Source organism: Anopheles gambiae, chromosome 2 (genome assembly GCF_943734735.2).
Source record: "Anopheles gambiae chromosome 2, idAnoGambNW_F1_1, whole genome shotgun sequence".
Classification (NCBI taxonomy): domain Eukaryota; kingdom Metazoa; phylum Arthropoda; class Insecta; order Diptera; family Culicidae; genus Anopheles; species Anopheles gambiae.
Window position 1 is genome coordinate 93,814,484 of NC_064601.1, and position 21,271 is coordinate 93,835,754.

The 21,271-nt window shown below is 47.6% G+C and overlaps 2 protein-coding genes across 10 annotated transcripts in view; one reads left to right on the plus strand and one right to left on the minus strand.

The window, feature by feature from the left end:
• The first annotated feature begins 244 nt into the window (after positions 1 to 244).
• Positions 245 to 8,354, plus strand: LOC1276688 (JNK-interacting protein 1). Its single transcript, XM_316058.5, has 5 exons — positions 245 to 812; positions 3,321 to 3,904; positions 3,980 to 4,722; positions 6,252 to 6,436; positions 6,518 to 8,354. The coding sequence occupies exons 1-5, from the start codon at positions 730 to 732 to the stop codon at positions 6,588 to 6,590; spliced, it is 1,668 nt and encodes a 555-aa protein (XP_316058.4). The 5' UTR covers positions 245 to 729; the 3' UTR covers positions 6,591 to 8,354.
• Positions 8,355 to 9,705: 1,351 nt separating this feature from the next.
• The window catches only part of LOC1276689 (uncharacterized), a 59,179-nt gene continuing 47,613 nt past the window's right edge, over positions 9,706 to 21,271 (minus strand). For all 9 annotated transcript variants that reach the window (XM_061649156.1, XM_061649157.1, XM_061649151.1 and 6 more), the window contains exons 5-10: positions 16,578 to 16,849; positions 16,282 to 16,510; positions 14,331 to 14,562; positions 13,091 to 14,239; positions 12,881 to 13,023; positions 9,706 to 12,809 (exon numbers count right to left, since the gene is read on the minus strand). In XM_061649156.1, coding sequence (XP_061505140.1) covers positions 12,462 to 12,809; positions 12,881 to 13,023; positions 13,091 to 14,239; positions 14,331 to 14,562; positions 16,282 to 16,510; positions 16,578 to 16,849 — 2,373 coding nt within the window. In that variant the 3' untranslated portion in view covers positions 9,706 to 12,461. The remainder of the gene's footprint in view (positions 12,810 to 12,880; positions 13,024 to 13,090; positions 14,240 to 14,330; positions 14,563 to 16,281; positions 16,511 to 16,577; positions 16,850 to 21,271) is intronic.

The window sequence follows — 21,271 nt, forward strand, 5'->3', positions numbered from 1 at the left end:
CGCTCTCTAGTCACCTCTCTCTCTCTCTCTCTCGCTTATGCTTTTGCTCTGTTTTTCTATCGCTTGAGTTTTGTGGAGTGTTACCACTCGCGGGGCTTCTTCTTCTACGAAACGGGGGAACTGTGGAAAATGATGTTGCGTTTGGAAAACGTCAAACGTTTCTAGTTTGGGAGAGGAAGAGAAAGAGAGAGAGAGAGCGCGCAGGTACACACGCAAAAGAGTGAGAGCCTATTATTGCGTGAAGGCTTGCTCGTCCTGCAGAGAGTAGATAGTGCGGCCATCACACGTCGAAGATGTACAGCCTCGCGCACTAGTAGAACTTTGCTGAAGTTTGTCCCGATTAATTGTGCCAGAAATTGTGTCCAGTGGTTTGGTTTGCTGCGGCCAGACTCCCCGCAGCAAGTGGGAGGGGGAGCAACAGCAGGGACTCGACCAGTGGGGGATTTTTTTTTGGTTGAAGGAGTCCCCCTCCGTGGTTTCCCATTTGTGGTGCTGCTGCCAAGAAGCTGAAACAGGGTGTTGGTGTTTGGTGAAAATCGCTTGCAAATCGCTTGCGCTCCGATGGCTCGATCTAGTGTGCCAGGCTTTATCGTTTTTCACTCCTGAAGTGTGTGTGTGATTGTGTGTGTGTGTGTGTGTGTAGCAAAATATTACCCAACGACCAGAGTTCGTGTTCGATAGTGTGTCCAGCTTGGTATAATTTACCCTACACACTACCCACCTTCCACCATGGCCGACACGGAGTTTGAGGAGCTCCGTCAAAATCTGGACGCGTTGCCAACGTTCCGAAAGGCTCCCGCACCGTTCTACTCGTAAGTAAAGTCTGTATGTGTGTGTGTGTGAGTGTGCTACATGTTACAAGGGAGCGATTAGACAGGAAGTGGCGCGGTGTGGAGCAACGAAGGAAAATAAACCGAATTACCCAGAGCCTATAATTTCCTTGCACCTTGTTAAACCACCACTCAACGGTTGAAGGTGACGACGGAGCTGTGGCCTTATTTCACCTCACCTTCTTGGTTTCCGTCGTCCTTCTGTGTGTGTGTGCATATCTGGAAAAGCAAAACGTGTGTGTATGTGTGTGATTGTGTGCTTCAAATCAGTCCATTGCCTGGAGCAAGAAAAGGCTACCCAGCGGCACGCCATTCGCCCCATCCTTGACACACGGTCCGGCAAAAGGAGCGTATGGGGGGCAAAGGTGTACGGTGGGGCGACATGATGATGCATAAAGAAACCGTGTGACGGATGCGGAAAAATCCCCTCTTTGGGCCGAAGTTTTGCGTATCAGTTGCCTGGGCCGAGCGCTGATGGATGCAATAACATCTGCCCGCTTTGTGTACGTGTCGTCGCCTACTCTTCTTCACCACAGGTGTATTCGTGCGTCCGTGTGTGTGTGTCTGTGTCCGTGTGTGTGCGTTAATTTCCTTGAGGATGTTTTTGCCTTTTATTGAGCGTGGAAGATGATTTCGACACTTGACGTGCAGAAGGCCATCCGCTCGTGTCATGTTGTCACGTTGTTCGCATCTCATATTGGCAACGGATGGGCAAGCACCGCGTTAGTCCAAGGCCTACTCTTATTCGTGGACACGATCCGTTGTGATTTGTGAAAGAAGTTTACTAAAAATAGTCTCGCTCTTTCCTATTTCCCATCCTTCTACATCCTCTTCTGCATGACGCAAACTATTTACATTTCTCTCTTTTATCCTTTTTTTGTACTTCAAAAAAAGAGAAAAGAAAGACCCGTGTTGGGATGAAAAGGATGCCTTTAATAATGCCTTCAGCGTTGGCCTTCCGGGGTACCGTTCTGTGTGACATTCGCCTTGCTGTATTTAGACAGGATGCTTCCGACAGTTGTAAAAAACAGCAACTAAACCCGGAGAGAATAATACAACAGCGCCACTCTTTATGATGAGGCATAAGTAAGAGATGACTTGCCTCACGATGAGACCCCTTGCAAATGGGTATAGAAATAGAAGGAGCGCTCCTTCCAGCAGCGTGTCACCATCGCCACACGCACCTTCGCAAGCAAAGAGAAAGGCCTTGTCAAACACACAAACTGCACTTTCCTTGCTTACTTTTTGCTACTTCATGTCATGCTTACTTCCTCCAACTCACTCGCTTCTGTATGTAAATGGCACACGGGCACAGGTTAATGAGTGAGCAAGAGGAGGACGTGCACGTGCACTTGCAGCTTGCTTTCCCTGTGCCAGCTAATGAGTCACGTTTGACACTCGCTGGTGCTAGTGCTCAGGGGTTTTTTAATCAACAAATAGGGTCCAAGTGGACAGCCGGCTACAGTGGAAGGTCACAGGTTGTGCAGCGGCAGGGAAAGCGGTTTCTGCATCAACATTGTAAGTCATCCTAGCTTCAGTGTAATGTTGCATTCATTTCACTCCAAACCGAAAGCAACAACAATCAATTATAGCCGTTTTATGCTTTTTCTTGCAACATAAGCAACTGTTTTCTGTCAATTGTCGTCAATCACACACACACACACACATGCGAGTGACACAGAACAGAAGCCCCCCGCCCGCGGAACCATAATTCTTGGGCACAAGCACTGGGCTCGTCCTTGGAGGGGCATTATTTTTCCGCGTAACGCTCCAAACAAACAGACTGCGCTAGGGGTGCTAAAGTTAATCGAATTTCGTCCCCGGATGGTGAGTGTGTGTGTGTGTCTTCTTCCAATAAAACTTCATTAGCAAGCAAGTTGTGCAATGGACGGAGAGGTCTTTCCTCCCTTGGATCCAAGATCATCTCACGATGGCTTTACGATGCCGGCGTCGAAATAATTGCGTTGAAGAAAGAACGGACACGGTTGCCTGCAAGATGGATGGACATGGATGTGAGATAGAATGGAAAAAATGAAAAGAAAAACACACACACACACACTTACCCACAGTGATGTCACAAGCGGAAGATAAAATCCGATCAATACTCTTACCCCAGGGGGGGCGAAGGTCTTTATGGGATGAGATATCCTGCCCAAAACGGTACCAATCGGCTTCTTTTTTTTTGTTGCTCCTTTCGGGTCTCCATTTTTCACGCTCGACTCGACTACGAACCTGACAGTTTGGACAGTGCTGGAGTCTGTTAAAAAAGAAGCCCCCCGGGTTCGTGTCGTTGGCAGCAGCCAGACAATTGAAATCGACCCAAAAGCATCCTCTAAATGGGGTCAACTGGACTGCTTCCCATTGGATTGGCTTTTGAGGAGGACACTTTTAATACGATTTAGCAAACAAATTTTCCACCTCGATTGCAGCCGACTGGAGCAGCAGATGTCTCTCGCACTAAACTAATTACACTTTGCTTCTCGTTTGCAGCTTGGTGGCAGATTTAGATCTGGACGATACGCCCTCCTCCAAGAGCGACGCCTCGTCGGACCACGAAGAGGATGGGCCACTGTCGGCGAGCGACACCGGCACGACGGTCGACTCAGTGCTGAAGGGAACGCCGAGCAAGACGCAGCAGCTCATCCAGACGATTAGCACGATCAGCAGCGGCAGCAGCAGCACCGGCGAGGACGACGAGCTTGGCGATGGGTTGCGGACGGTCGTAACGACGCACCGGAAGCCTTCGGACGGTTCCGAAGGGGATGATGAGCTGCTGGTGGTGACGGCGACGGCGGCGCCTGGTTCTGGGCCGGAAAGCTTGCTGCAGCTGCACCTTACGCCACACACGGTCGACGGGAAAGGTACGGCTGACGTAGACGCGCATTCCCAGCAGCATCCTTCGGCGGTGAACTTGGGTCAGGTTGGGGCCGGCGGTGCTTCCGTGACGAGTGATGCAGCAACCACGACGAACAGCAGCAGTTCCCAGCTAGCAAGGACCAGCTCGCTGCCCTGGATCCCGGGACAGGTCGAGCGGCGAAGGCGCAAGCTGCCGGAGATTCCGAAAAATCGTAAATGTAAGTCCCAGTGCCACCTACCTAGTTGTAAACTCGATTCGTAAGTTAAACTTACTCTTTTGCAAAATGTTGCAGCTTCCGTGCTTCAGCTGCTCGCCGGCCAAACGTCACTGGCGGACGAGCTGAGTGCTAGCAGCCGAAGGGCACCGCATCACTACCCGGCATCGCATCACCACCAGCCCGGCACGACCTTCTTCAAGCAGAGCTCGCTGCTCGCGCTCAAATGCAGCTACCTGCTGGACGAGGACTCCAGCCCGGACTCGGAACGGTTGCAGAGCCTGGGCGACGTGGACAGCGGGCACAGTACGGCCCACTCGCCGAACGACTACAAGAGCATGTCCCCACCGCCAGTGCAGCCGGTGTCGCCGGTGACGTCCCCGTTTCCACCGCCGTACGGTGGCGTCCCGTACAGCCAGCTGGAGATGCTGGAGGCGACGCACCGTGCCCTGCACAAGTTCATCCCGCGGCACCACGATGAGATCGAGATCGAGATCGGCGACCCGATCTACGTGCAGAAGGAGGCGGAAGATCTGTGGTGCGAGGGCGTCAATCTGCGCACCGGGCGGCAGGGTATATTTCCTTCGGCGTACGCCGTCGATCTGGATTACAACGATTTCGATCCGACCTCGGTCGAGATGAAGCGCGAACGGTATCTGCTCGGGTACCTGGGCTCGGTCGAAACGATGGCCCACAAGGGTACGGGCGTCGTCTGCCAGGCGGTGCGGAAAATTGTCGGCAATGGGACGGAGTCACCCAAGGCGCAGCCGTGCATACTGGAGATCTCGGACCAGGGCCTGAGGATGGTGGACCGATCGCGGGTGAGTATGTTGTGTGGGTGTGTGTGTGTTTGTGTCTTTCAAAAGCGCATGCAAGAGGCATGCAATTTGTGTCATTTTGAGGCATTATAACACAACAGGCTGCAGTATTATGCATGTGAATTAGTGATGGGCAAAGTTGACTAAATTCCAGAGTCGGCTTCGAACCGACTCCGAAAATTTTGGAACCAAATCCGGAAGGTAGTTCCGCCCAGCATTATCCGAAGCTGTTTGGAACCACCTAGAGTTGTCCCGAATCGGAGTCATGCGGTGTCGTCCGGAGTCATCCGAAGTCGTCCGGAGTTGGCCAGAATCGGCCGGAATTGTCCGGAGTTAGAGTCATCTGGAGTCATCCAGTATTGTCCGGAGTCATCTGAAGTCGTATGGGGTCGTCTGGAGTCATCCAGAGTCATTCGAAGTCGCCCGGAGTCGGCCAGAGTCGGCCGGAGTTGGAGTCGGCTGGAGTTGTCAAGAATTGGAGTCATCCAGTATCGTAATCTGTATCCAGTAGAGTAATCTGGAGTCTGGAGTCTGGAGTCATCCAGTATCGTCCGGAGTATTCCTGAGTCATCGGGTGTCGTCCGGAGTAATATGGAGTTGTCCGGAGTTAGAGTCATCCGGAGTCATCCAGTATCGTCTGTAGTCTTCCGGAGTCATCGGGGGTCGTCCGGAGTCATATGGAGTCGTCCGGAGACATCCGAAGTCGTACGGAATTGGCCAGAGTCGACCGGAGTTGTCCGGAGTTAGAGTCTTCCGGAGTCATCCAGTATCGTCCGGAATCATCTGGAGTCATCCGAAGTCATCCGGAGCTGACAAGAGTCACCCGCAGTTGAAGTCGCCCGGAGTTAGAGTCGGCCGGAGATGGAATCGGCCAGAGCTGTCAGGAATCAGAGTCAACCGGAGTTGTCGAGACTCGGAGACATCGGTAGTCATCCAGTATCATCCGGAATCATCTGGAATCATCTGGAGTCGTCCGGAGATGGAATCGGCCAGAGCTGTCAGGAATCAGAGTCAACCGGAGTTGTCGAGACTCGGAGACATCGGTAGTCATCCAGTATCATCCGGAATCATCTGGAATCATCTGGAGTCGTCCGGAGTCATCCGAAGACGGCCAGTGCAATATTTTGAGGTCAGGAATTTCATCTCATACTCTGAGGCCAACTCCCGGCAACTCCGTACGACTCCCGATGACTCCGGGCGGAACTAGTGGTTCCGATTTTGCCGGAGTCGCAATCGGACTTACAATAACTCGAGTCAGATTGAAGTCTTCGTTGCGCTCTAGAGAACACACCACTAGTGTGAATTAGAAAGTAGACATTAGTATGTGTGTCGATACAATTTGGAGATAAATCAGTTCCACGTGAAAAAGCTGCCCATCGAGCGTTAAGAAACAGAGGGCCTACAATAAAAATGTGTACTTTAGTAGCAATCAAAAGATTAGTCACTCTCGCATACATTAAGCAACAAAATCAAAACTTTGTTACGTTTTTTGGAGCTAATTTGTATGTTGGTTTTTCCACCTCCCTTTGCAGAACAAGAAATCCAAAGGCCCTTGCATAGACTACTTCTACTCGCTGAAGAACGTCTCGTTCTGTGCGTTCCACCCGAGGGATCATCGCTACATCGGCTTCATCACGAAGCATCCGACGGTGCAGCGGTTCGCGTGCCACGTGTTCCAGGGTACCGAGTCGACCCGCCCGGTTGCCGAGGCGGTCGGGTAAGTTGGACAATCTGTGAACGGCAAAGGAAGATCTATTGATTGTTGCTAACACCATGATCCGTCCACGTATCTTCTCAGGCGAGCTTTTCAGAGATTCTACCAGAAGTTCATAGAGACGGCATATCCGATAGAGGACATCTACATAGACTAAGCGAGCCAGCGATTGCAACTAGAACTGGGCTTGGATCTACCGCCAAGGAGCAAACCTTCTTTCATATTTTCACTCCCGAGAGTTTTCAGTTTCAGTTAGACATGCCATTACAACCCGTCAAGCTTTTTTGTACAGTTTTAGTAGTAGTAGTAGTATCAGCCCTTCGACATTGCTCATAGGGGGCCTTTAGTTTAGCTATTAAAGAAATCATGAAAACCAATGCAAAACCAAAGAAAAGTATCTCAATGTTAGAAAGCAGCCGAGACGAGAGTCTCACAATCCCTGTTTCCCACCGGTGGGGACCGTGTGCTTTGTTAGTTAGCATTATGTTGTTTATGTTTTACCCCGTGTGTGTCGTGTTGGGAGTGCGTATGTAGAGTGTGGGCATGCTTTTCGATCGCGCTTTTTTGCCGTTCCATTGGCGCTACTTTCAAATTGGCTGTTTTAGTGACCGAGAAGCAGTGTCGACCAGAGTGTAGACGTTTAATCGCACGCTTTCCATAACCCCTCCCCAATACTTCATATGTGGCTTTGTAGCACATTTGTAACGGTTTTTTCCGGAATGGCATAGTTTGAGCAGACTTTTTCGCTTTTTCTACGGCAAATTATACGACGTATGTAGGTAAATGCACAACGGAGGACGAATAGGATACGGTGGCTCTCTCGGTTTTTGGCGGAGCTGCAGCTCATGTTAACTTTCTATCAAAAAAACAGCATTAGGAACATGAACACCAGGCAAGGTACTTGAACCTGGTAGAACGGGCAAGATGGTTACAACTTTTCCTTAACTCTATACTGTTTCGAGTTTTTGAAAACTAACACACAAACAGTTTTGTCATCATCTTCTTATGCTCTTTGCTCTTTCAGCATGTTTAGTTCTCTGTACATACTGGTAGTTAAAATGGAAGAAACTTGTCACCGCGAAAGATAGATAATCGAAAAGCAAGACGAGAAAAAAAACAAACATACAAAACCTGAAACTAATGCAAGCGATATTAGCAACAATATACTTCATTCAATGCTGATCTAATACTACTACTCACATACACGCTCGTGGAAAGGATGGAATGCTGTTAAGAGAAGGAAAAGCAAACTCTATATTTATAGCACAGAAAGAGAAAGCAAAGTTAAGAAATGAAAAGAAAATGAAATAATAAATACTAAAAAAAAATGAAAAGGCTTAGGAATGATAGAATACAAAGTATATGAAACGTGAAAAATCTAATGCTTCGTGTAAGATATAGTCGCTTTTCTTCCATGCAAGACAAAACTAACGCAAACTCCTATTTGCAGTGCCGCAGGGTCGCAACACGTTTTAGAGCAGCGTTTAGAGGCAAATTTGCAAAATTCAAAACAAACCAAAAAACTCTCTTTCCCTATGTTGTGTTTGTGAAAAAACAAATCTAAAGATCTCCCGGTGACACTCAACTTCCAAAAGTCCAACCCACACACAAACTTTACTCGAAGCAAACGTTACGAGCCGCCCCTTTCTAGGCAGTTGGTTGGTGTTGCGTGTGTTTTGATTTAGGAGGTTTTTTCTCTCCCAACTCTTTACTTTACACTCTTTACACAGAAAGAACGAACAAAGCAGCTAGCTAGAGTAGGGCAAGAGTTGTGCAAAGTCGCAGGAAAGCTTTAGCAGTGATTCGCGCGTTTTGGGGGCCGCAGGGAACGAAGGAACCATGCAAAATACAACATTTACTATAGTTAAATCGTACATCCGCTTCTCACAGGCATCACAGCTAACAATACTCTACAACAAAAGGAAAACAAAATGAAAAACAAAACAAAGGAACTAAGAAGTAGTAATACATTAAGAGGTAAAGAGAAAGTGAACAAAACAAAACAAAAATACACAAAAAAGGAACAAAAACCAACATAAGAAACTCTTATCGATAACAAAAGGCAAGAAAAAACGTGTCGTTGTCGTTCTACTGTACTCATTTCCGGAGCGGCAATGAACACTTATTGAAACATTGTACACAACATAACACAAAAGGTATATAAATTGCAAAGCATTTACACAACTTAAACAGTACACACAGTGGCGCATTCATTACGCTAAAACTCTGACGCCTGAAGTTGAAGCGCCGGGAGAAAAAAAAATGCAATAAAAACTTGTTAATCTTGTGACTCTCCTCCTAGCAAACACAATCTGGAACAATAACATTAGAACGACGGAAGCACGGGAAGCAGCTACTAAAACTAACACTTTAGAAACAAAACACACACTGATTAATGGATCTATACATAAACATACATACATACATACATGTAGCAACGTAAGCCTGTATTTGCAAGCGCCTGTGGTTGAATAATACGGTCTTTTTTGTGCAAAGCATACCAGCAGCAGCAAAAAGTAAAAGGCACGTAACCAACAGGAACAACACAAAACAGAAGAAACAAATGAACTTTCTAATTGCACAACCAAAGGAAGTGGAAATATTCGTAAAGTAGCGAGAGAAAGAGAGAAAGTGAAAGAGAAAGAGGGAGACAGAGAGAGAAAGAAAGAAAGTAAGAAAGAAAGAGAGAGAGAGGGAGAGAGAGAGAGAGAGAGAGAGAGAGAGAGAGAGAGAGAGAGAGAGAGAGGAAAGAGTCAGTTGTTGGAAAGATATCAGGGAAGGTGAGAATGGCGATGGAGGAAAAGTGTCTTTGTATCCGTTAGCTGCGTTTGTGTGTGTGTGTTGATCCTTTAGGTGGCAATTCTGCCCCTTAGGTGGATCGAACGTCAAGCAAGGATGAGCGTTAAAGTGCAATGTATGTTTTGTCTAAGGGCCTGGAAGATGATCGCGAATGCAAAGAAATGAAGAGCAAGAAGAAGAAGAATAAGAAAAAAGGAAGAAGAAGAAGAAAAAGAAAAGGAAAGAGGAGAAGCAGAAGAAGAAGAAGAAGAAGAAGAAGAAGAAGAAGAAGAAAAGAAAGAAGAAGATGCGAAGCAAGCCTATAATGTTTAGTGCAACCATGTACAAGCAAATAAATAACTGTGAAAAAGTCAAACACATACTTATCTTCTTTCTTTTCCTATTTCGTTATATGATGACACTGTTTTCGGAACTGTTTTTTTTTCTGCTGCTGTTGTTATCTTCTCTATTTAATGATTGTTTTTTGCTCTTCCTTTGTTCAATTGGTATTGTGTTTCCTCTTTTTATTATTCTTTTCGTGAGTGTTATTGTTGTTGCTGTAGTTGTTGTAAAACATTCTTTGTTTATTTGTTTTTGTCTTCTTCTTGTTTTGCTTTTGCTGTTTTGGTTTGCTTGCATACCTACGGAACCGCTGCCCTGATTTGGCCGGATCGTGGAAAAACGGAAAATGGAATAGATTAAGATAAGGAAGAAAGAAACTCGTTTTGCCAGCAGGCCGCCAAATGGTCACACAATACCACTCAAAGGAAGGACACTGCCAAATGTTGGAGGGACATTCCTTCCTGCTTGAAGTGTCTCTCTTTTCCTGAGTGTTTTTGTGTTGCCATTTGCCACCCTGAATGACAATAAATTGGCTCTTGTGAATTGCTAACCTTCTCTAAAATCACTACAACTGAGCTGTTTTAACTAATATTGCCTCAGAATATCATGTATCGATGTGTGTGGGTTCGTGTCTGTGTTTGTATCTTATAAGGCTAATTAATCGGTGTACAAATAGCTCACAACGAATCCTGTGCTTATACTTCCTGTTCGCTTTTTCTGCTCCTGGATTAAAGTGGTTACATCTAGCTTGATTTGTATTTCAAACTGCCAACTTTCCCTTGATTTCTGTGTGAGCATGAGTTTGAAATGAAAAGGGCAAATACGCAAACAAACAAACAAACAAACAAAAGGTACAATAAATATCATAATCATATTGAGTTGCTTCCTGTGCTGTCCTTTCTCTTCCGTTCGATCCTCCTCTCGCAGCCAGGCACAGAATCGTTACATCAGTATGGTTTTGTTTTCCCTTTTTCTTCTATTTTAATTTGTTATAACTCCTACTCGCCGGTCTCGTAGTACAGTCGTCAACTCGTACGACTTAACAACATGCCCGTCATGGGTTCGATCCCCAAACCGACCGTGCCGCCATACGTAGGACTGACTATCCTGCTATGGGGGGGAATCAATTAGTCACTGAAAGCCAAGCCCACAAGTGGGTACAGGCAGGCCTTGACCGACATCGGTTGTTGAGCCAAAGAAGAAGAAGAAGAATAACTCCTACTACACAATTGCTGGAATTGACCAGGTTTTTTTTTCGCTGCATACATTCGTTCGTACACACACACACACACACACACACACACACACACACACCAAGAAACACAACGGAAACATTAAAAAAGCGGTGGACATTTTTGTGACATCCACGGCTTTTTCCATTTTGTTTCGCCTCTATTAGCCTTTTGCCCCTTATTTAGCTTCAATGCACACTCACACACATTCACACATACGCACACCTACATATAAAAAGTAACTTTGTTCAAATTCTACTAATTACACCTTAGCATCAGTATCAGTAACTTGTTTCTTTGTGTATTCGGCGATCGCCCGCGCCTATCCAACGACTATTAAACACCCGTCCTAACAGCGTCTTAATAAACTTCTTATTAAACGTTTTACTACCCTCTCTATCTCTCCCGCACACACACACATACACATTCAATTCTTTCTCTCTTTTTTAAAAACAAAACAAAAAAAGGAAAACAATAAAAATATATCGCTTTCTTCCAGTTGTATAACAAGCTGTGCCCCGGCTGAAGACCTGGTTTCCGTGCGTTGGATAAATTACATTCGTATGGGACTTATGGTACACGGTATTTTACACACAGCATACCCGTTGCTCTTTCCGGGATGAAGAGTGGGTTGAGTTTTACACATCTTTACACGCTAGCAAAAACAAAACCATACCATACTCGATCACTCGTCCGCATTGGGTAGACGAATTAAAACTAGACACGAAATCTCTTCTCCTTACCTTTTGCACACAAAACACACACACACATCCGCACCTCGTAGAGCTTTTCCTATTCCAAATTATACCCTAGCCTACAACGGAAACAGTTTGCTAATCCTATACATATGTGTGTGTGTCAGTGTGTAATCAAGCGTCTTCGTTGGACCACTCCACTTTTTGGAAAGAAAACGCTCCCCCGACGACGCACACGCCAATAGGTTTACCAACTCTATAGCACAACAATAATTTGGATTCACGTCACAGAGCTGGTCCGAAATGGTGTAAGGGTATGGTACATAAAAGGGAATTCAGTGTCTCCTAACCGAGAAAACCAAGCTTCTCGCACTCACTAACGCATAAGAGAATACTTTATATCATCACTTCCCAAAAAACAAAAACTCATGTAAATATACATGGTGTGTATAAATATGTACAACATTCATCAACATCCGTGCCGTTGTTTGTTTGGTTTGACCTGTTTGAATTCGTTGACTTAAAATGTTTTGCTTTTTAGTAGCAGGGAAGGGGACAAAGGAGAAAGATCCATCCAATTGTTTGCCACCATTCTGCACGATTACTGCACGTTCCTAAAGCCCATTCTCGTTAGAACTTTCTCCTTCTACTCCTCTGTTCGCTTCTATTCGAAATTTTAACATTCAACGTTTGTTGCGTTTATGCACCAAACGTCCTTTTTCCCCATTGTGAAAATGGTCTCTTGACGGGTTCGCTCTTGCACCTCATGGTGGTTGTTTGCAAGCGAAAAGCAATGGTGTAATAGAAAGGTAAAATAAAAAACTAAATCCACGGAAGGAAGGAAGTGGAAGTAGTCGGGGTAGAGGGGAAGAAATAAAAACCGGAGCGAAAAAAAGGTGTCCAACCATCGGACGAAAAGTACGTTCTGTGATGAGATTTACAGCGCCAACGGCGAAAGTGGATCGTTCGGATTGATGAACATTAACTCCCTGCATCCTTTTCTGATCGTGCAGTGCCAGCCACCGGCCCAGCGCTCCCCGTTGCAGCTGCTGTCCGCTGCTGCTGCTGCTGCTGCTGCTGCCCAACACTCGACGTGATGACGGAAGGCATCATTAATGGTGGGGTGGCGGCCGCCATCGTGCTGGTGATCGTACTGACCCTTTGGCTGAGGGAATTGCACAGCATTCCGTCCGGTTCATCACCGCCACCACCACCTCCACTACCATTGCCCGCCCCTATTGCATCGCTCCCCGTGCCGTTGGACTGCATCTGCAGCTGGTACTCTTGCTGAATTGACTGTAACATTTCGCGCTGCTCCTGATGCTCTTCCTAAAGAAAATGGAGATAAAGAGAGTTAGTTCGTGCCTGTTTGCCTCTACAATTCGCCCTTCGTTACGCACCACTATTCGATCCAACCGATTTTGCGACTCATGCAAGCTGGAGTAGCCGCTCACTCGGTCCCGTATGATGGTCGTCGTCGTTTCCATCGTCAGCAAAGACTGATCGAGCGCTTCGAACGAGTTCGGCAGCAGCGATGTAAGATCTGCAAGTGAAAGTTGAAAGCTCAAATTATCCTTGCTGAGCATGCGAGCTCATTTGTCGCCACTTACCAGAGCCAGGGTTGATAAGATCGCTAAAGCAGTTGGCCAGATCGCTGTTGCCCAGCGCGTGCATCCGCGCCCGCTTGCCACTGTCGCCCGTACCAGCCTCACCGCCATCGCCATAGTTGTCCAGCGAGTTTAAGCTGTTGATGCTGCTGTTGCTGTACGTTCGCTTCAGCACGGTCGTTGTTCGACTACCACCACCACCACCACCGTGTATTCCAGCCGGAGGGGAAGCAATGCCACTGCCACAACCACCGTACGGACTTCGCGCACTGCGCTGGCTGTAGTGGGACGAGGCGGGTGAGAGCAGCGATACCGGCACGGGCGTCGTACCGCCCGACGGTGAGAACGGTTGCGTGAAGTAGTGCTGCGAGTTGGGCAGCGGTGGCACGCGCTGCTCCACGTTCGCACCGACCGCTGCCGCCTCCTCCGACAGCGGCGGATCGAGCTTTTGCAGCACCGTGGGCCTTTGCGCGCCGCCCGGTGACAGCGACGGTTGTGGTGGTGCTGGTGGTGGCGGTGGTGGCGAACCAATGCCATCGGCAAACGCCGATCGGGACGGACTGGGCATGCCGGTGCTGACGCTACTACTAGCCGTGCCGCTGCTCCCGTTGCTGTTCTGCTGATCGCCCCCCAGCGGTGACCAGTCGCCGCCCGACACGGACGAGCAGCGGCCTTCGCGCATCGTTTTCGCCGCAATCGACACCACGTTGATGCTTTTCACGATCGCCGACTTGACCGAGTTCTTCTCCGGTGCCACTATCGCGAGGGGGGCACCCTCCCCGTACCCCGACTTGATGCTGCTGGCCGGCGAGGCCGGCATCGTGTTGAGCAGCTTGTCCTCGCTGTCCGGCTGCAGGTTGGTGATCAAATTCATGACCGCCTCCTCGATCTGCTTCGGGTTCTCGACCACCGGCTCGCCGCTCTCGTCCGGCAGCTCCACCTTGTCGACGATCACGGAGAACTTGCGCTTCATCTCGCGCACCAGCCGCTGGCCCTCCTCCTCCGACACGAGCGTGTTGATGCAGACGAACGACTGCACCACTTTGGTATCGCTATCCACCTCCAGGTAGCCGCGCGTCTTCAGATAGATAAAGTCCCCGGTGCGCGACATCAGCCGGTAGCAGGATTCACCGTTTTGATTATAGTCATACACTGCAGGGAGGTGGAAAAGAATTTAAAAAAAAAAACAGTTAGTATGGAAAGAGAAGAGAAGAAAAACATCCAACATCCAAAGTCAACTCACTTTGTCGTAACGCTACTATCACCCATCGGACGTCATCCCGATGCATAAAGGTGAACGGGGACAGGCCGGACACTTCGTCGGTCAGGTAGCCGGCCACTATCGAGATGCGCTGATCGCACTGCACTATCCGGCCGTCGATCAGGTGACGTGTTTTGTACTCATATTTGCAAGCCTCAATCAATCGATCACAGATAGATGGCACCTTCATCACACGCGCTAAAGCAATCAGAACCTGCAAGCGAAGGCAGAGTGAAGTGGTGTAGACCATTAGTAAGAAATAATATTTAAGGTGTACAAGTCTACGATATGATGTTGATTTTTGGTAATTTTTAAAGGGTTAGTTATGGAACTAGTGATGAGTAGAGTTCCCGAGTCGACTCCAATCCGACTCCGAAAATGACGGAACCGACTCCGGAAGGTAGGTTCCAACCAGCATTATCTGGAGCCGTCCAAAACCATCCGAACTCGTCCGGAGTCGGAATCATCCGGAGTCGGCTTCGGAGTCATCTGGAGTAGGAATCATCTGGAGTTTGAGTCATTTAGAGTCGGAGTCATCCAGAGTCGGAGTAAGAATCATCCGGAGTTGGAATCATTTGATGGCGGAGTCGAAGTCATCCAAAGTCGTATTCATCCGAAATCTGTGTTGAAGTCATTCAGAGTCGGAGTCATACGGAGTTGGAGTCATCCGAGGTCGGATTCAAAGTTGTTGGAGGTTGGAATGGTCCTGAGTTGCAGTCAGCCGAAGTCGGAGGCATTCGGAGTTGGAGTTGTCTGGAGACGGAGTCATCCGGAGTGGGCCGGAGTCGGAGTCTTCCAGAGTGGGCCGAAGTTGGAGTCTTTCGGAGTTGGCCTTAGTCGGAATCAGCCGGGGTCGGTCCGTGTCGGGGCCAGAGACCGCAAAACATTGTTGCTGCTAAGCTACAAAGGCTACGTCTATGAAGTGCACGCGCAAAGCTTCTCTTCTTCGCTTCGCAAAGCAATAAACGAAAAAGAAACTAAAAAAAAAAAATGAAATGCTGGACCAACACTGATAGACTCCAGGCAACTCCGGGCGATTTCAATTCTAGTATGATTCTGATTCCGCCTGACTATGGTCGATTCAGACTCCAGACTCCGACTCCGGATGACTTTGGACGACTTCGATTCCGGATGATTCCGACTTCGGACAACTCTAACTTCGACTCCAGGTGGAACTAGTGGTTCTGCTTTTGCAAGAGTCGGAATCGAACACGGAGTCGATCGGAATCATGTGTATGCTCCGGAGAGTACATCATTATATGGATCGTTTCTCGATAAGGACAAGTAGGAATTGGTTGATGACTGCGGATATCCAGAAAACCAACAAATCCTCGAAAAAATATTCATGAAGAAGACCTGAATGTATGAATCTCAAGACTGAAGTTATTTGAAGTATCAGAAGAGAAGACACCAAGGGCCATTTCCTGCCTAAATGTCAAAAACCATGGGTTCCAGTCTAGAATGTACCGTCCCCCCGAACTATCAGGCAACTAAATAAGTCTCAAAAGCCTATAATAGGCCGGGATGTCCTCGTAGGACGTTACGCCAAGTAGTAGAAGAACGAATGTCATAAACCAATGGTGATTTACATCAACTAGTAAGACAAAAACAGATCTATTACGATCATTCAAGTTGTCCGGAGATCGTTTCTCATCATACAACCGTTCATGATGCGCAAAGATTAAGTCCTATTAGCGCTTTAACCAGCCAGGGCGTGGTCTATTAAGCAGGCGATGCAGCTCTAAGCGTCTATAAACACCTCCAAACACTGCCTACCTTTCACAACCGAGAAGGACATGTATAGTGACATCCCTCGCACACAAAAGTAAACAAATAAACATCTATTTTTAAACCCGGACAAACAAAACATTCATTCAGTTCTTTTTTTTCCCCTAGCGAACCTCATTTGCATAGGGAAATGTCAAACACTTACGATATCGTTCCCGTTGATGCTGTGCAGCGGTATGGCGTCGTCGCGGCCCCGCACCCGCCGTATCATTTGCATACTGCCGGCCGTACCGCCAGCCCCTGCAGCTCCCGCTTTGGTGGCGGAGGAGCTGCTGCTGCTGCCACGCGGTGCCGAATCCGCCCGCCGAAAGCACCCATCGATCGTGACCAGCTCGTAGGTCGTCGCTTCCGATCGCGGTCCAGCCCGGGCCATCCTGCGCAAGCAAACAGCAAACCGGTGAAGCAACTGTTGTCGCTGAGATTAAAAACGAAATCTCTTACCTGATGGTAAACCTCCGATGATCCTGCCGCAGCTTTCGGTCGATTTCCTCCTCGTCGTCGTACGATCGCTGGAACTCGCCGCCCCCATCGGTACCGTGCGTGCCGGATCCACCCTCCCCGGAGCCCAGCAGGGCCGGTGGGGCACCACAGCTGGTGCTCGGACCGCCGTTGTCGAACATGTTGACCAGGTTCGACGGGATGAGCTGCTGCTTGAGCAGCGCATGATCGTCCGGGTGGGTAAGGTTGAAGAGATTTTGCCCGTAAAGATCAGTCTGCGAGATCGGAAGAGTGAAGCAAAAACAAAAAGACATACGGGATTAATTGGTTTGTTTGGGTATTTTTCTTCGCCTTCCTGTTCTTTGCGGCAATACACGTTTCCGGTACAATCATTTAGCGACACTGATAACGGGGACAAGCGCATCAAAGAACCTTTGCTTTGGAGGCAAAATTGCTTCCAAGTGCGTAATAAAACCGGTAAATAAAATGAAATTTAATATGTTGTAATAAAATGTGGCTGTAATAGGAGGATTAATTTTGCCAAACAGTCGAGACAAAGAGAGAGAGAGACCAATTCATTAACGGAATCGAATAAAAAATGATACTCATTATCGAGCGCTGTAGCGTCTTCTTGAGCTGTGAACACACTTACAATCAAACATGAAAGGTGCTTTTTTTGGGGTATTTGTGTGTTCGCCCCGGGTCGTATCGCTCGCAAAAGACATTATTATTTTGTTCCTTTTTGCTTATCGTTATGCCGTACCGAGAGCCCGAGCACCGAGCATCTAATCAAAAACAAGACAAACCACACGGTCGGGGCAGCGAGCGAGCGAACCGACTGGACTCTTGCACTTTTGGGGCTGGGAGCGAGGGCCGTGATTGCCACTAATCCATCATCTTGCGCCCGTTGATAAGTATTTGCAATCGGCGTTGTTGTTTGCGGGCCGCGCGCTTTTGGTGGTACCACCGCGACCCACCGAGATGGAACTGAATCACCGTTCCACATGAGCTGGGATGTTTCCGGCCATGGTCTTGGTACGAGCCGGTTACGAAAGCAATGCACGTCCCCTCGTCGTTTGGCAAAGGACTATTGGCCCAAACCCCGGGCAAGTGTAGTTATATATTAGCGGCACAATTTCTTAACACACAAACATCTCGCCACTGAGTGTGACATTTCGCTGCTCGATGCAGGGCAGTGGAAAATGGGAAATAATATCATTGTATCTCTCCTGCTAGCCATCATATTATGCAAACGTTTCAGCATGTGTTTGGGAACGCTGGTTTTGTCGAAAAAAAAAACGCATAAAACATAACCCATCCATCGCTAGCCCGCCGTAACGGACAGATTTAATTCCATTCCAAACATGTTACAATTCAGGTTTTGACCAGTTTTGCTTGTTGTTGTTTTTTTTTGGTTCACCCTAATCGAATCAACAGCGCAGCGTTGTCTTAGCGTGTTTGAATTCATTTTTATTTGGCGTCTTGGTTGCAAAAAAAAAACCGGTATCACAACGCACACCAAAGCTTTGTGGAAAACATGAGGAGAAATTTACAACAATCTTTCTACAGGTCGCCAAAGCTAAACGTCCGCAAGAGATTGGAGGAAAGGAATCACCAAGCTGCCTTCTCCGCTGCCTTCGCTTTCAGTTCGCGAATTGTATGCGCCCCCGGTGACCTTGGGCGGGTGTGGTCAGCTGGCTGTAGCACACACCAGGCGGAGAAAACGTGAACACACACACACACACACACACACACACACACACACACACACACACACACACACACACACACACACACACACACTCCGACACACACCAGCTCGGTAAACAAACAAGCGAAGACATCCTTCTGTTAGGCACGTAGTCACGAATGTTTACGTTTGCTCCATCGTTGCCCCACCGCACCCAGGCACCTGGGGAGGCGCTTGATAGAGAGGCGCGGGTTGCAGTCTCCCGATAAAGATGCAATCGTCCGTGTGCATCCACTGTGCGTGTGTGTGTGTGTGTGTGCGTCTGTGCGTGGAAATATGTGCGTCTGCTGCGGTGGAAATGGTTCCGCCACAAGCGCACGGCGGCATTCCTTCCCCTTGGGGTGATATTGGTTCCTTCGTCCTTAAGCGCGTGCACTGGAGGCCTTCCTTCAGATCGACCACTGTTTGGTGCACACGATCGACCACTGTTTGTGAACGTTGTTTGGATTTGCTGTGTTTTTTTTTGGAGCCGACTGGTTCGCGGCTCTATTTATTAAGTCCTTGACATTTGCAATGCCACCACCACCACCGTCAGCATGGGACAAGCGAAGAGTGGTTTAAAAGTAGCCGCCTTTATGTGTTACACTACTAGTAGCTACAAGTTTGTCTAATACCATCAAGCATCAAGCATTCCGAAAGCAAACACATCTGTTGCTAGACATTTCGACTGTGGCTTGCCGCGCTTGTTTGTCTCATTTGTTTTCGACCGATTAACAACATCGGATTCGTAAACAAAATTGATCCTTAATGGCCTTTTAGGACAGCATATGTGGTACAATTATTGAAAACAACTGTGTCTGTGGGGCTACTACACAGACCGAACAATACAATTCAAAGGGAAGGTAGGTAACGACGGTCATATTAAGCAAAAAACTGGGGAAAGAGCCAGCATGAAAGCAATAACAAATCTTGTTTTCTAGTGGTTTAAACATGCAGTTTGTTTATTTTTATTTCTTATATCAATTTGGGGCGGTCCCGTGGTACAGTCGTCAACTCGAACGACTCAATAACATGCCGGTCATGGGTTCTAGCTGCGTGGTAATGATTTAAGTCTCGAAAGCCTGTATAGACCGGCATGTCCGCGTAGGACATTACGCGAAATAGAAGATATCAATTGGCGATGAATAGATGTCATCAAATGCCTTGAGTAAGGCACCAAAAAAGGCCTCATGAGGCACCTCACGAAACCCAATATCTTGCCACGATTTGGAATACTTTGATCAACAAAAAGAAGAGACATTGATATGACATTGTTCAGGAATAGATAAGAGAATCTTTGGGATTAGAAATATCAAAAAGTTGAAGTTTGACAAGGCGGAAAAACGGCTTTGACCATTAAACAAGTCCATTAAACATGGTGGGGTCGTGGAATTTCCTCCAAGTAATTTCCTAAAGAGAAGCTCTTGACTGTTGTTCTGTAAGCTGAAGCAATGTGTCAGCTGTTAGTGACTGATAATGCTTGAGATTCTGCATTCTACGAGATGTGACACTTACAATTCCTGAATGAGCAGTACTTGCAATTGACCAGGAATTGGTTCATCTACCCACCTAGACGTGGAAAGCCATAGGAATGCAATGGTAAAATACAGGTGTCCATTTTCATTTGGCCCGATGTAGTTATATATCCCCAGATTTTTAACATTTTCCTTGACATGTCCGTCTTTACCTACCTTCCCCATGCACACAGCAGCTCACCAGCCAACGGCGGATCATTGCATGTTACCCCAACGCCCGAAAGTAACGCTCGCAATGCAATCAAAAGCTCCCCAAAAAAGGGGAACCCCCCACAGCTGCCTGGGAGCCACATTAAACTGCCAGAGACTTATCGCGCGCTATTGGGGCAAGACACTGCCGTTAAAACTAATTTTGATTGCATTTCAACCCTCTTCCATTCTCATGCCACAGCGAGCGACACATATGAAAAATCAAAAACACATTAAATTATAGTTTTTTTTTTCTGTTAGCTGGAGGAGAGCACCCCAAAATCCATCTCACACGCCACAAGAGTTGACAGTTTGCAACTGCCACGCAGTGTGGTGTTGTGTGCAGCCTTGCAATGCTCCACACAATCAGCGTGATGTGTTCCGCCGCAAAAGGGAAAGGCAGCCCCGGTCGTCGTAAACGTTAGTAGTTTCGATGCACCGGAGGCGGACGTAGAAAACACAAAAACGAGACAGAGAGAGAGAGAGAGAGAGAGAGAGAGAGAGAGAGAGAGAGAGAGAGAACGCGCGAAAAAAACACGCCAAAAATTGGACAGAGCAGCAGTGGACAGTCTCGCTCCTCACGGAGCAATCTCAGCCACATGGGCTACCACCAACACCTTAATTCGGTGACGCCAGTGAAAGGGGGGGAGGCACGATAATCGGCACCACTCTGCATGTGTGTAGTGTGATACGCCAAACGCCAAACGCCACGCGAAGGAAATTGGTGGTAGTAGAGTATTGCAAAACCACTAAGATAGTTATCATTTTGTGCCAATTTTTTGTTGTTGCTTCTCCTAGTGTGTCTATTCACTTTATGACAAGCGTTTAAACGTTGTTGTTTTGTCTTGTTTTTTTTACTTGAAAGAAACATGCCAAATCTCGCTGCAAGCTACCAATGTTAGTCACGCAATTTAAGTGGCGTTTCATCAAGCGAGCGCGGACGGGCTGTTCTCTTTCTCTCTCTCTTGATCGCGTCCGATCGTTTCCGATGCAACTCAAGGTTGTGCCCAGCTGGTGTTTGTGCCTATGGGGTGGTTTTATGTGGTTTGTTTTGGAAGCTTTTTTTGTTTATTTGATAGAAAGATGGATAGTTAAGCGAAGCTGTGTCGGCTTTCACCCCCGTGAGGGACACGCTAAGAGGGGGGGGGGGAGGGACACAGTGTTGTCAGCGGGAGCTTGCATAGATATATCACGTATCCAATTATAAATGGATATATTTAATGGTGACATGCATGTTATTCAAT

Coding starts and splice junctions, on each gene's coding strand:
- LOC1276688 (XM_316058.5), top strand. CDS start 730: ATGGCCGACACGGAGTTTGAGGAGCTCCGTCAAAATCTGGACGCGTTG. Junction 3,905..3,979: donor GATTCCGAAAAATCGTAAAT/GTAAGTCCCAGT, acceptor AAAATGTTGCAG/CTTCCGTGCTTCAGCTGCTC. Junction 6,437..6,517: donor CCGGTTGCCGAGGCGGTCGG/GTAAGTTGGACA, acceptor GTATCTTCTCAG/GCGAGCTTTTCAGAGATTCT.